The sequence below is a fragment of the Pithys albifrons genome, chromosome 30 (assembly GCF_047495875.1).
Source record: "Pithys albifrons albifrons isolate INPA30051 chromosome 30, PitAlb_v1, whole genome shotgun sequence".
Classification (NCBI taxonomy): Eukaryota; Metazoa; Chordata; class Aves; order Passeriformes; family Thamnophilidae; genus Pithys; species Pithys albifrons.
The window spans coordinates 1,652,600-1,665,796 of record NC_092487.1 but is presented as its reverse complement, the minus strand read 5'-3'; the positions used below and the strand labels follow the sequence as shown (position 1 = coordinate 1,665,796).

Below are 13,197 nucleotides of genomic sequence, written 5' to 3'. Positions count from 1 at the left end.
TTCTGAGTTTTCTGGATTAAATACATACCAAAAAAAGTAAACTAGATGTCAACAAAGAACAGCCAGTAACATCATCAGATAACTGCTTGAGGCAAAAAAATCCCAGGAAGAGTTCAGGCCACTAAATGTCCAAAGCAAGTGGAGTTTCCTAACCTCACTCTAGGCCTCAGGCAGAGCCCAAGCTGGGGGTGAGGGGAGGTGGTTTAGAAAGGGATTGGCACTGAGTTTTACCCTGCCTAGTGCCTTCCAGACACAAGGGATGCCAGAGACATCCCATGGCACTTGGGAGGACTCACAACTTCCAAGCGCCTGAAAGCTCAATTGCAGAATTCACATTTTTGTATTTCACTACCAGGACTGTGAAGCTTTCCCCCAAAACAGCAGGGCCTGGGGGAAGGGAAGGAGTTGGGGACAGAGCGTGAGAGCAGGAGAAAAGCTGAGTGAGACAATGTGCCCTGCAGGATACGACCCGAGCAGGGCAGCACGGAGCAAAACCCAGTGCCAGGCAGGGAAGCTCAGCAGCAGCATTGGCAAACAACCTGGGAAAAACTGGGGAATCTCCTGTTGAAGACTGCAAGTACTCAACTGAGTGGGAAATCCTTCCCCAGAGCAGAAAGACCCTCACATTGCCTCTGTTCTAGATGCACATCCCTCGTGCTGCTCCCACCAGTGCCCAGCCTTCCTCTGTAGGCAAGTTTCTGTGCAACTGCTCCCACAAAACCTCCAAAGCTCCCCCTTTGTGGTCACCCACGCCTCATGGCAACCTAACATCACAGCTTTCCAGTTATACAGTGCCAAAATCTCTTATCAGGAAACGATCCATGCTGCCTATGCAGCCACCAGGAGACCCCAAGGTGTGGGGGAAGCACACCAAGCCTGGGGGAAGCTGCAGCCTCCAGCCATCCCCTCCATGCAGGATTCTTCCCCATGTCATTTATTTTTGCTCACCAATGCTATGCCTCTTCCAGTTCCAAGTATCATGCACAGTTTATCCTATTAAACCAACCTGGCAGCAGAACCATGGGCCCAGAGGGAATCAATCCTGCATGTCCACAGGAACCCAACCTGCAACTTCCCCGGGCTGCAGGTCCAGCAGGCTGAGTCCAAACCCTGGGCAGCACCCAGGCATTGCTCAGCAGCTGCCACACTCTGCTCTGCCCAGCTGCATCGCTGCCACCAGCAACACAAGTATTTGTCCTTTAACATGCAAAAAATACAGAAGAAAAACATCTACAATAGAAATCTCAGCCAGGACCTGACCTGGCTGAGGCTGCCCAGTGAGGGAGTACCATGCAGACCCCACAGCTCCTCTGAGGAAAGAGAACTTGGCTAGTGGTAATTTATTCCTCAGTGGGGGAACTTGAACCCAACTAATGGGCAGCACTGAAATCACAGAACGTGGTTATCCCTGACACCTGTGCTGGCCCTGCAGCTGCACAGATAGTTCAGGTTTCCAAAGGTGTCCTTCTCAAAAGCAAAAGCCAATTCACACCAGAGCACCAGCATTAAATGGGGCAGCACTGATGCTACAGGTAAACTGGCCAGTGTTGCTCAGGGAAAACAAAGCCACAGGTTACAACACCCTCTGGTCAAAGACGCTGCACCAAACCGTGAGGTGCTTTGCCCTTGCCCCGGTTCCTTCTCAGACCACGGCACTGCCCGCCTGCCAGGCCTAGGGAGGAGAGTCTCAGCTACACAAGTGAAGTGTTGAGTCTCCAGAAGAAGAGGGGATACAAAAACGTAACAAACTGTTCATTTTATTAGAAACATTAAGGTAAGTTACAGTTTCAGAACCAGGATCTGTGGGTCCCATGGCTGTGCCAGATCTGCTGGCAGCCGCTGGGCGAGTGCTGGCACATCCCAGCCTCAGTTTCCCTTATCTGTTAATACAGAAAAAATGGTATTTCCATCCCATTCCAACAAAACTTAATTAACCAGCGCAGAAGACTCTGAAGCCCCAAAGAAAGAGATCAGAAAGGGCAAAGAGCATTTGGAAAGATTTTCCTGCACTGTAAGGCAGAACAAGCACACAAAAGAGAGTTATTGGTGGGAGAATATTTTTCCCCCCAACACAGCCATGGCAGCTGCAAACCGAGGCAGTCCACGAGTGCAGAGCACGAACTTTTGGGGATGGGCCCCAGGATATGCCATCAGAGATCCCGTCTAGGCATCGATGGGCAGCGGTTTACCGGGGGGGTTCCCTGGTCGGAGGGCGCAGGCCGAGCCCCCAAGACCGGGATGGAGGGACCCGGAGGGAGGCCACGCTCGCGGGCCGGGACTCCTCCAGGACCCCCGCACCGGCGCTGCCCGGGAATCTCACGTGGGCCGCGGGGGCCCGCGGCGAGGCCCACCCCGGCCCCGGTCCCCGGAGCGCCGCCGAGGAGCGGTGCCGGCAGCGGCCGCGGCGGTTCGCGAGGAGCCCGGCGGGGCGGGAGCGCGGCTCCCATTGTTACCGCCGGCAGCGGCGGGGCCGGGCGGGCCCCGAGAGCGCGGCAGGGCCGGAGCCGCCCGACCCCGCGACCCAGCCCGCGGCACACAATGGGCCGAGCGGCCGGAGCGAACCGGAGGGCGCCGGCGGGGCCGGACGGGAGCCCCTGCGGCGGCGTCAGGCAGGGCCCGCACCAGGGAGGCGGGCGAGTTCGGGCCGCTTCCGCCCTCATGGCCGCGGCCGCCATTTCACCCCCCCGCCCGCACCCGGCCCGCCCGCCCGCCTCACCTGCGGCGGCCGCGCGCTACGCCAGCCCCCGGCTGCGGCCCGGCCCACTAGGCCGCGCGGGGCCCGGCGGCGGGGCACGGAGCCGCCCCCGGGGAAGCGGGCACGGCGGGGCCGGGCGGTTGGGAGGGCGGGCGGCGGCGGGGCCGGGCGGGCTCGGGGCGGCGGCGGGGGCCGAGGGGGTGGGTTCGGGGGCCGCGCGGTACCGGAGCCGCCGCCGCCGCCGCCGCAACTTTACCTGGGTCCGCCCGCACTGACAACTCCCCCGGCCCCGCCCCCGGCACGTGACCGCGCGGGGAGGGGCCGCGCGCGCTGCGCTGGCGCCGCCGGGGACACGTGACCGCCGCGCTGCCCCGGTCACGTGGGGCGGGCGCAGGGCGGCTTCGCGGCCGCCATGTTGTGCGGCCCCGGGCCGGGCCGGGCATGGCGGGGGCCGGCAGCAACTGGCTCTCGGGGGTCAACGTGGTGCTGGTCATGGCCTACGGCAGCCTGGTGAGGGCCGCTGGGGCGGGGCGGGGCTGGCGTGTCAGCGCGGCCCGGGGTGTTCGCGGAGCCGGACCACGCGTGTCCGTGGGGCCCCCGTGAGCCCGTTCCCGGCCTGTCCGTCGGACTCCCGTGGAGCCGGGCCCGAGGAGCCCACAGCGCTCCGGTGAGGCAGGTCCCGGGGTGTCTGTGGGGAACCCCCCGAAACCTCGCTCGGGGCCCTCAGGGGCTGCGCTGGCCCGGCCGTGGCTCCTGGCGCCGATGGGGAGGGGACAGGACGCCGTGGGAGCCCCAGCGGGGGCAGCGGGACCGGGCTGGGGGGGCGGGGAGGCTCCTGCTGGGCTGACCCTTGTGCTCGGAGGGTCTGGGGCTGAGGAGGCCGGCTCTGAGCCCCTGCCCCGCTGCGGGCCCGCAGGTCTTCGTGTTGCTCTTCATCTTCGTGAAACGCCAGATCATGCGCTTCGCCATGAAGTCCCGGCGCGGCCCCCACGTGCCCGTGGGGCAACACGCGCCCAAGGTGAGTCCCTCCGTCCCCCGAGGGACAGGCAGGGGCTGCTCCAGCGCCAGAGCTGCCCCCCGGGAGTGGCAAGGGGCATCAGGGACGGGACGGGACGGGTTCTGTAAGGCCTGTCCTTACCCTTACGATCCCACAAACAAAGCGAGCTCTCTGTGAACGTGTTGGGGGTTTTGCTGCTGTGCAGGATTTAAAGGAGGAGATCGACATTCGGCTGTCGAGGGTGCAGGACATCAGGTACGAGCCCCGGCTGCTGGCTGAGGACGATGGCCGGCTGCTGCAGCTGGAGACACCAGGTACTGCCCCAGAGCCACCCGCCCCACCTGTCCCCCTGGGGCCAAGTCTTGGCTTTGGCTGCTCATGTTGGTGTCCTGTCACACCAGATGGTGTCTCTGCTCCTGTTTTCCCTTTCCCCACCCCCCCTCCAAGGTTTGCAGAGCTCTCAGTTTGTTCTTTCCCAGGTTGCTATAACTACCTGTACAGGATGAAGGCACTGGATGCAATCAGAACATCGGGTAAGGAAGCTCGGCACTGGAGGGTGCAGAGAGACCCTGAGTGGGGTTGATGAGGGTGCCAACAGCCCTGTGGGGAGGTTCCAGGTCCTTGCTGAGGAGTAGCAGTCTTTTCCTGGGCACTTTTCCTGCCCAGGGCTGGTGGCCTGAGGGTCAGTCCGCCCTGTGCATGAGGGCAGCAGGTGTGGAGGGAGGTGTATCCAGCCAACAGAACAGCTCCTGACTGGGGAAGTGAGCACAAGCATTTCTACTTCTGCGTCAGCCAGTTGTGTTGTGCCTTTTTCCAGAAATCCCATTTCAAGCAGAGGGCCGGTACCCAAAGTCTTTAGTAGGGAAGAACTTCTGTGCCTACCTTCTGGAACTGCGGAATTCCAGCACCTCCTTCAAAGGCATCCGCAAAGCCTTGATTGACACTCTGCTGGATGGGTACGAGAGTGCCCGCTATGGCACCGGGGTGAGTGCTGGTGTGGCACTGCTGGCCCTGAGGGGTGTGCCTGTGCTCCAGCCCACTGCCAGGGCTGAAGGCACACTGTAACTTCAGCTGGGTTTTTCGTTGTCTTTTCTGTTTGTATCCAGGTGTTTGGGAAACCAGAATATCTGAAGTACCAGGAAGCTCTGAATGAGCTGGCAAACATGTAAGTGCTGCTGCCTGGGTGGAGGTGTAGCTTCCTGGGCCATATTAGCCTGTGGGGGAGATATGAACAGAGACAGGTTTTGGGGCATATCCAGCATCTGAGATGGGGGCAGTTTGTGTCTGACCATCCCTCTGGGTTCACTCCCTCCTTGCATCCTGTCTGTTAATGCAGTTTTGGGTTTGTTCCATGGGCATAATCCACGTTGCTGCTTGTCCCCAGCCACTTTGAGCCAGGGGCTTGCACAGAACCCCTGCCCTTCGATTTCAAGATCTCAGTGAGCGCCATCATCCCAAGGGCAGAACTGCTTCCTGTCAGACAGACAGACAGACGTGCAGGGGAGCAGCTCCTGTGGGGTGGTGGCAGCACTGATGGTGCCCCTTCTCTGCCCGCAGCACCAAGGCCCGTGGGGGCAGCAGCCAGCGGCAGCACCAGTCAGCAGCAAAGGACCTCACCCTGTCCCCTGAAGTCTCCAACCCCACCACCATCCAGGTCACCTACCTGCCTTCCAGCCAGAAGAGCAAACGTGCCAAACACTTCCTGGAGCTGAAGAGCTTCAAGGACAACTACAACACACTGGAGAGCACCCTGTGAGCTGTGGGGGCCTGGTGCAGAGGGTGTGCTGGGCGGGGCTGGGCCGTGGTGCAGACAGCACTGGGAGGAAGTGGCTGCGCTCTCCGATCTCTTCCTCACACCATGTTGGAGGTGGTCACTCAGCGAGGGCTCCATTCTGACTGCTGGAACTCGGCCCTTGCCAGGAGCCCATTCCAGAGCCATGTGCCTGCCTGCAGCCGAGGGGATTGGCCCCACCATCTCCTCTGCCACGGGTTTGTGACACTCCAGGCTTTGAGTCCTGCACCGTCTTGGACCCTGTGAATAAACTGATTAGCTTGAGCTTATTCATAAAGACACAGACCCCAGCCAGCGCTCCCTCTGCCCATCCTTGTCCACAGCGGCTGGCAGGGACTGATGTCTGTCCGTCCTGTCTGTGTGGGTCTTGGGCTCTGGAGCCACTTGTCCTTTCTGAAGGGTGAACAGTTTTCCCCATGTTCCCGTTGTTCCTGCTCTCAGCCCTGTGTGTCCAGCCTGCCTGTGTGCCCAGCCGGACTGTAAATAGCTTGGTGCCTGTTCTCAGCACCGTGGCCAAGCTGCTGCATTGGGCCGCAGCTGCTACTTGTGCAACTGGGCATTTGGGGACATCTCGAGTGGACAAACCAGCATCAAATGTCCCATCTGAACTGCCAAGGGGGTGTTTGCTCCCACTCTCACCAGCGCCTCGTGTGCCAGCGGCTGCCGAGCCCCCAGGGCTGAAAGCTCGTGGCCCCCACCTTGAGTGTGTGTCCTGCCAGGCCCAGGGCAGCACCGGCAGCTCCCCTGGCACTGGCACGGTTGGCACGGGGTGGAGGGCACAGATCTCGCATGGGCCTCGGCACTTTTTAATTACTGTTTAATAAAATGACAGTTCAGCCCGAGCAGGATATGTGCCACCAGCGTCTGACTGCGGGGGCCCATCCCTGCCGGATCTGGGGCTGTGTCCCTGCAGGTGTGGCTACAGAGGTAACCAGGATGCTGTTAATGGTAGCCACGTTGCTGCCATTACAGCTATGGTAATTGGGATGCCATTACAGTAAGGGGAATGCAGTTACGGTAACCAGGATGACACCATTGCAGTAACTGAAATGCTGTTACTGTAACCAGGGTGCTGTTACTGCCATGGTAACCAGGCTGCCGTTACTGCCACGGTATTATGGGTTAACGGGTGTGGCCCATGTAGAGGATGGTCGCAGAGTCCCTGTGGCACCGGCCATGGCAGTGCCAAACAGCCAGAGCTCCTTGCTGCAGGGGGAAAAGGTTGGACAGGGCAGGGGCTGGGAAGGTGGGAGCTGTCCTTGGGCTCCTGGGAGCAAGTAGAACAATGGGGTGCAGTGTCCCCTGGTGCAGGTTAAACCCTAGACCCCACAAACATGCTCTTTGGTTGCAGGTCTGGCAGAAGGGGACTGCTGGTGCAAGGCTGCTGGAGAGGTAGAGTTGGCAAAGAGCCCTGGGGGCCAAACTCATCATGCTGGGGGTGCATGGGTGATTGAGAGCCCCAGCATGTGGCAGTCTGGGGGGGACATCCCTGACCTGGCCACTCTGTCTCCACAGCTGTGGGCAGGGGGCCAGGGAACACCCCCAGTGCTGGGCCTCAGCCCACGGGGTGCTGCAGTGGATCATGGAGTCGCGGCTGAAGCGGCGCCTGGCGTTGGAGCTGCAGCTGGCAGGCAGGGAGCAGGCAGCGGTGAGCCTGGGCGTTGGGGTGCAGCTGGGCACTGCCAGCCCTGTGCTGCTGTGCATGGGTGCCCAGCTCAGCCTGCTCCACGAACTCCTGGGGGACAATGTTTTCCAGCACTGGTGAACCAGGGAGATGTGGAGGTTTAGCACAGCCCTTGTACCCAGCAGGTCCGCCAAGTCGCCCTGTGCCAGCTTGTCCTGGATGAGCATCAGCAGCACCAGCAGGAGCTGAGCCAGTTGGGAAAAGCCTTCTACATAGAGCGGCTCTGACCGCTGGGCCCAGCATGTGGTACCACCTGGCTTCTGGATGAGAATAAAACATGTTGAGCAAGACAGGAGGAGCTGTGTCTGCTGCATGTGGGGTGTGGGACAGCCTGGGGCAGTGGTGGGGGGAAGACAGCCCAGCACGATTCCTGTGGCTGGGATCCAGACATGTCTCTTGCGACCCTCCATGTGCTGCATCCTGGACTCTTGCTCCCATCCGTGGCTGCACCAGGAGATGGCAGCATGGCCAGCATGCCTTGCCAGCCCCGGTGCTCCACGCTGGATCTCACTCCTAGCACAGGTCCTGCCGTGCTGTGCTGTGTGCCACGGTGCTCCTGACCATATGGCACAACCCTGCAGCAGCAGGGAGAGGAGCCTGGCCGAGCTGGATGTGATGCGCCCTGTACCCACTTGCCATCCAGGCACCCCCAGACCCCTGTCTGCTCCCCAGTCAGGGGGGATCATGTCCCTCGCCTCCTGTCCGTGCTGCCTGTGCCCGACCTTGGTGTCTCCCAGCCCCAGGGCCCATCAGTGTCTGCCCTGGCTCTGCTTATTGACAGGGCTGGGGGCCGCTGGGCCGGCAGCCCCCACCCACAGCCCTTCATTAGCTCGGCTGTCGGGCTGCATCACATCAGCCACTGCTGCACACGCACCCCCGGTCTTGGCACTGCTGTCGCCACGTGTGTCCCTGCTGTCCCCACTGCTACCTCACCGTGGGGCCAACCCATGGGGCCAAAACCCCTAACCCCCAGCCCAGGCTGTGCCCCTGTCCTCCCTGTGATGCTCTGGGCTTTGGCTGTCCCACATCCTTTGATCCCCCAAAGCTTGGGCCCCCATGGAAATTCCAGTGCCATCGCCTAAGGTTGGTGTATCCTGCAGCAGCCAAGTGCCACTGTGGCATGGGGAGACACATGCCCCCAGCACCCCATGAAACTCCATGTGCCCTTGTGGCTGGCTGTCACCCCCTGGGTCCCAATGGCCACCCCAGTGTTGGGGTGGGGTGCTGCCTCTGTCGTACGGCATGAGAGGGGCCACATCCCCAACATGGGTAGGGCAGGGGGCCAGGCAGTCAGTCACTCCAGCTGCCCCATGGAGGAGATGCTCCTCTGGGTCCCAGCAGCTCTCCCAAAGCAAGGGGATGTGGGGCACAGCCCCCGGTGCTGATGGGGCTCGTCCTTGGGCAGGGTCATGTGTAGCCCCTCGGTGTCTCGGGCCGGGGCTGGCCCCCCGGTATTGACAGCCTTGTTAATGATGGGGAGTGTGACCGCGGGCAGGAGCAGGCGGCGCGGGGCCATCGACCGCATCGACCAGCAGTGCTCGGCTGCAAGGGCGCGGGGGTCTGCAGAGGGGGCAGGGGCATGTCAATGGGTGGTAATTAATGGGAACGAGGCCACGTGTGCAGGGCCAGGGCGCTCTCTGGCCGCATCCCCCCGCCCGGTGCAGCAGAGCACGCTTATAAACGGCGGCCAGGCGACCCCCGAGCCAGAGCACTGCGGAGGTCCCCACGCCAGCCCAGGTAAGATGGTGATGGATGTGGGGTTCCCTTGGCCCTGGGTGGGCAGCGCTGCCTGCCATGGCATGCTGTGTCATGCCAGTCTATGGCATGGCTTGCCCTGCCATGCCATGCCATGCCAAGAGACCATGGCTGCACTGTCCTGCTCCGGCTTCGTCCCAGCTGCAGGATGCCTCCTGTTCTGGCACTGCATCCTGAGCATCCTGGTGCTGGTGCAGTTGCCCAGTAGGCTCTAGGCAGTGTGGTGAGGCCGGGTGCTGCCTCTGCAGTGCCCCAGGGGTTATGCCTGGATACCACAGCACCCCAGTTCTCAGCCATTCCTTCTCTCTTTCTCTTGCAGGCAGCAGAGCTCTGGTTCCTCTCGCCTCTATCTGCCCCTGCCTCTGTCTGATATGTTTGATATTAGGTTGTTTTATTAGAAAACCAACTAAATATCAAACATATTCTTACAGCGCCAGGGATGCCCAGCACCAGCTTGGCCAGATGGTACCTGTGCCCTGCCCCACGCTGGGGGGTCCCTCTGCACCTCATCCTGCACCCCCTGCCAGCCCTTTCGCTGCTGCAATAAAACCTGTCTGCCTGACTCCGTGGGCTTGAGAGGGGGAACTCAGAGCTGTCCAGGGGGCTGGCAGAGGTTTGGGATGGCAGCAAGGTCAGCATTCGCCACCTGTCTCCTCGCTCATGCTGGGGATGATGACAATACAAAGGCTCGTGGCCCCGTGCCCACTGCTGGCTCTGTTGCCCCAGCACAGGGGGTTATTTATGGAGTTGCAGCCACTGCTCGGGGCTCTTGGTGGGCATTTTTCCCCCTGCACCCTGCCCAGGGTGCCAGGAGCTGCCACCAGGTCCCTGGGTGCTGACCCCCTCAGTGCCCAAAATCTGTCCTTGGGTGGGAGCAGTGAGACTTTTCCATGGGAGATCCTAACCTGGCTTATGGGGCCAATGGGACCTTGGGGCCAGCATGAGGAGGCTGCGAATCTCATGGCTGCGGATGAAGTGCTGCCTCTTGCTCTAACTATTCTTCCCTGCACCTTGGGAATCTGCTCCTCCAGCTGCCAACAGCATCCTCGGCCTCAACACCAAGCACCAGCCTGGCTGGAGCTGGGCTCTGGGCTCGGTGGGCTCCTGCTCCTGGGGGGCTCTGGCCCTGGTCCTGGGCTCAGTTCAGTCTGGGCCAGGGGCTGCTGCCAAACCCCTACTCCCAGAGTAGTGCCAGGCTGAGCTTGCCCTTTTCCATGCCACCCCCAGGCAGGGGTAAATGTCAGCTCAGGGCCCCCAAAACACCCTAAGCCCCTGGCAGAGGGCAAATGCAGCAGGGTAAGACTTCACACCGGTGCTGCGCAGACCCAGCTGAACATCCTGAGGGAGCGCTGGGTGGGAGCACAGTGTCCTCGTGGCACCAGCCAGGGTGTCCTGTTGCATGGGGACAATACAGGACCCCCTGCTTACAGACCTGCCACTTCTTTTTATAACACACCAGCTGTCCTCAGGAGCCCAAATAAGGCTGTGGCCATCCAGACCCCCTGGGGCGGACAATGGGTCCCGAGCACAGTCTTTTTGGGAAGGTGGGGAGGTGGCTTAGCCCAAGAAAGGCAAAGCCCTCATGCCGGGCAGAGCTGAAAAACGGACAGTGGGGCACAGGCAGCACAGCTGCGCTGCCCACCCCTTGCCTGTCCTGCATCCAGCCACCCGCTGCCCGTGTCCTGCCGAAGATGGAGGCCATCAAGAAGAAGATGCAGATGCTGAAGCTGGACAAGGAGAATGCCCTGGACCGGGCAGAGCAGGCAGAGGCTGAGCAGAAGCAGGCAGAGGAGCGGAGCAAGCAGGTACGGTGGGTGGCAGCAGCCCCCCAGCCCAGGGGTGTTGAGTAGTGGCTTCAGTCTGTGTCAGGTCATGCTGAGCCCAGACCCAATACCCAGCACTGACTCTGGATGAGGCATGAGGATGCCACTGTCCCGCAGCTCAAGGGCACCCTGAGGGCTTCCCAGGGCTCAGCCCCTGCTGGTTGATGGGGGGTGAAAAAGGACAGACACTGTGGGGCAGAGCTGGTCACAAGGATGGGGCAGGAGGGTTGCTGTGAGGCAGAGCTGAACCTTGGATGGGGCAGGCAGGGGTCTCTCACACTGCAGGGGTCCAGAGTGGTGTCCACCTGTGGTGACACTGCTGCTCTTCCAGCTGGAAGATGAGCTCGCTGCCATGCAGAAGAAGCTAAAGGGGACAGAGGATGAACTGGACAAATACTCAGAGGCCCTGAAAGACGCCCAGGAGAAGCTGGAGCTGGCAGAGAAGAAGGCGGCGGATGTATGTATGGGGTGCAAGGTGGAAGCTGAGGGCTCCCTTCCCCTCGTTGCCTTCCTGGTCTGGTGGGACTGCAGCCCTTCCCTATGCCTTGGTGACACAGGAAGGTCTCCGACTGGCTCAGAGCATTCCTAGCAAAGCTACAAAGCTGTGTGGGTGTCTGGGAGCAGAAAGTGACCCTGGGAAGGACACATCCTGAGGGCAGAGCTGGGCAGCCCCTTGAGGGTGGGACATGGGACTCACATGTCCCCAGGAACTCTGAGTCATGGTTGTGGGCAGAGGAGGAGGAAGACAGGTGGAGGAGGGTAGGCAGCGTGAGGATTGTGGAGCCTGGCTATTGTTGGCTGCTGTTTCCAGGAGAACAATGGCACCAACGGTGCAGGGTTTCACCCTCTGGCTGCTCTCCGGCCATCACGAGGCACCTGACCCCACTCATCACTTGCCAGGACCTGGCAGTCAGGGGCCATCTCACTGTGGGGCTGGGATGTCTAAGGGTCCAGTGTCACGGCAATGCAGCTTTTCCCTCCTGTGGCAGCCAGGAGAAATCCCCCAGCTCCTCTCCCTCGACGGCCCAGCAAGGAGCCATCCTCTGCCACTGTGACCACGGGGAGGTGCCTGAGCCCTGGCACAGCATCTGGGCTGCTCTCACCGGCACATTCTGACTCCACTTGGGGGGCTCGGCTGTCTTTGGGAGCTCTGGAGCCCTCCTGGCACCCTGTGACATTTTCCACCCTGCAGCTTTGCTTGCGGCTCCATCCTGGCAGTGCAGCAGTGCCATCCCTGCACTGGAGTCAGCACATGCCGAGTGCAGCAATGCACAGCTCTGGGAGCCCTTGCCCTCCCTTGCATCCTTCTTGCTTTTCTCTGTTCCTTGTTGGCATTTTCCCTGCCACCACCACTTCCCCCCTTCCTTCCTCATGGATCCCTCTCTGTGCACCCGGAGCCCCTTTTCCTGCCTGCTGCCCCCCGGGGTGGCCCTTAGGGTTCCCCCAGATCCCTACCAGTTCCAGGAAGTGGAGGGATTGGATGGGCAGAGTTGTCTCCTAAGTGCCTGCAGCCCTTCGGAGCCCTTTCTGTTCCCACCTGGTCCTTGGAAACGCGGCACGCTGCGTGTGCCAAGCAGGCAAATGCAGCCCTGCAGCTGCTGAGGACTCCGGGAGGCAGCACGGCCATCGGCCTCGAACCTTTCCCTTCTACCCACGTGCTCGAAGCGCTGCTGAACGAGCTCCGTGGGGATGCGTTTGTCGAGTTCCTGCGGGGCTCCTCGAAGCCCGGTGGCGCTGAGGGGCACGGCCGCGGCTCCGGGAGCGCCGAGCTGGGCAGCACCGTCTGCACCACCGGCTGCCCCGAGCCCGGCGGGTCCACCCAGCGCTCCGGCCCCGCCGCGGCCACAGGGAACGGAGCACAGACCGGGCACAGGGAGCGGAGCACGGACCGGGCACAGGGAGCGGAGCACGGACCGGGCACAGAGAGCAGGGCGCGGACCGGGCACAGGGAGCGGAGCACGGACTGGGCACAGGGAGCGGAGCACGGACCGGGCACAGGGAGCGGAGCACGGACCGGGCACAGGGAGCGGAGCACGGACCGGCCACAGGCAGCAGGGCGCGGACCGGGCACAGAGAGCAGGGCGCGGACCGGCCACAGGCAGCAGGGCGCGGACCGGGCACAGGGAGCGGAGCACGGACTGGGCTCAGGGAGCGGAGCACGGACTGGGCTCAGGGAGCGGAGCACGGACTGGGCACAGGCAGCAGGGCGCGGACCGGGCACAGAGAGCAGGGCGCGGACCGGGCACAGGGAGCGGGGTGTGGATCGGGCACAGGGAGCGGGAGGAAGCGCGGGATCGGGCACACGGGGCAGAGCACGGACCGGGCAAACGGACCGGAGCACGGATCGGGCACACGGGGTGGGAGGTGGAGCGAGATCGGGGGGAGCGCCGGGGCACAGAGCCCGAGCTCAGCCCCCGTGGCCAGGCCGTGCCCAAACGCGGCCGAGGGCGC

At 62.1% G+C, this 13,197-nt stretch overlaps 2 protein-coding genes across 8 annotated transcripts in view; one reads left to right on the top strand and one right to left on the bottom strand.

The window, feature by feature from the left end:
- UBAP2L (ubiquitin associated protein 2 like) overlaps positions 1-3,014 on the bottom strand; it is a 30,689-nt gene extending 27,675 nt beyond the window's left edge. For all 4 annotated transcript variants that reach the window (XM_071579525.1, XM_071579526.1, XM_071579527.1 and 1 more), the window contains exon 1: positions 2,952-3,014. The gene's annotated coding sequence lies outside the window, so the exon portion shown is untranslated. The remainder of the gene's footprint in view (positions 1-2,951) is intronic.
- A 24-nt stretch (positions 3,015-3,038) lies between these two features.
- Positions 3,039-7,458, top strand: C30H1orf43 (chromosome 30 C1orf43 homolog). Of its 4 annotated transcripts, none has more exons than XM_071579530.1 (9): positions 3,039-3,205; positions 3,612-3,713; positions 3,898-4,006; positions 4,172-4,225; positions 4,510-4,676; positions 4,799-4,857; positions 5,250-5,444; positions 7,000-7,132; positions 7,294-7,458. In XM_071579530.1, exons 1-9 carry the CDS (start codon positions 3,137-3,139, stop codon positions 7,393-7,395), a joined length of 990 nt encoding a protein of 329 aa, XP_071435631.1. In that variant the 5' UTR covers positions 3,039-3,136; the 3' UTR covers positions 7,396-7,458. The 4 variants fall into 4 exon arrangements, with proteins under 4 accessions (XP_071435631.1, XP_071435632.1, XP_071435633.1 ...); XM_071579531.1 differs by lacking the exon at positions 7,294-7,458 and adding an exon at positions 6,836-6,876 and having other exon boundaries at positions 3,040-3,205; positions 7,000-7,166; XM_071579532.1 differs by lacking the exons at positions 7,000-7,132; positions 7,294-7,458 and having other exon boundaries at positions 3,040-3,205; positions 4,510-4,648; positions 5,250-5,340.
- The last annotated feature ends 5,739 nt before the right edge of the window (positions 7,459-13,197 follow it).

Coding starts and splice junctions, on each gene's coding strand:
- C30H1orf43 (XM_071579530.1), top strand. CDS start 3,137: ATGGCGGGGGCCGGCAGCAACTGGCTCTCGGGGGTCAACGTGGTGCTG. Junction 4,226..4,509: donor GGATGCAATCAGAACATCGG/GTAAGGAAGCTC, acceptor GCCTTTTTCCAG/AAATCCCATTTCAAGCAGAG. Junction 7,133..7,293: donor CAGGCAGGGAGCAGGCAGCG/GTGAGCCTGGGC, acceptor TGTACCCAGCAG/GTCCGCCAAGTCGCCCTGTG.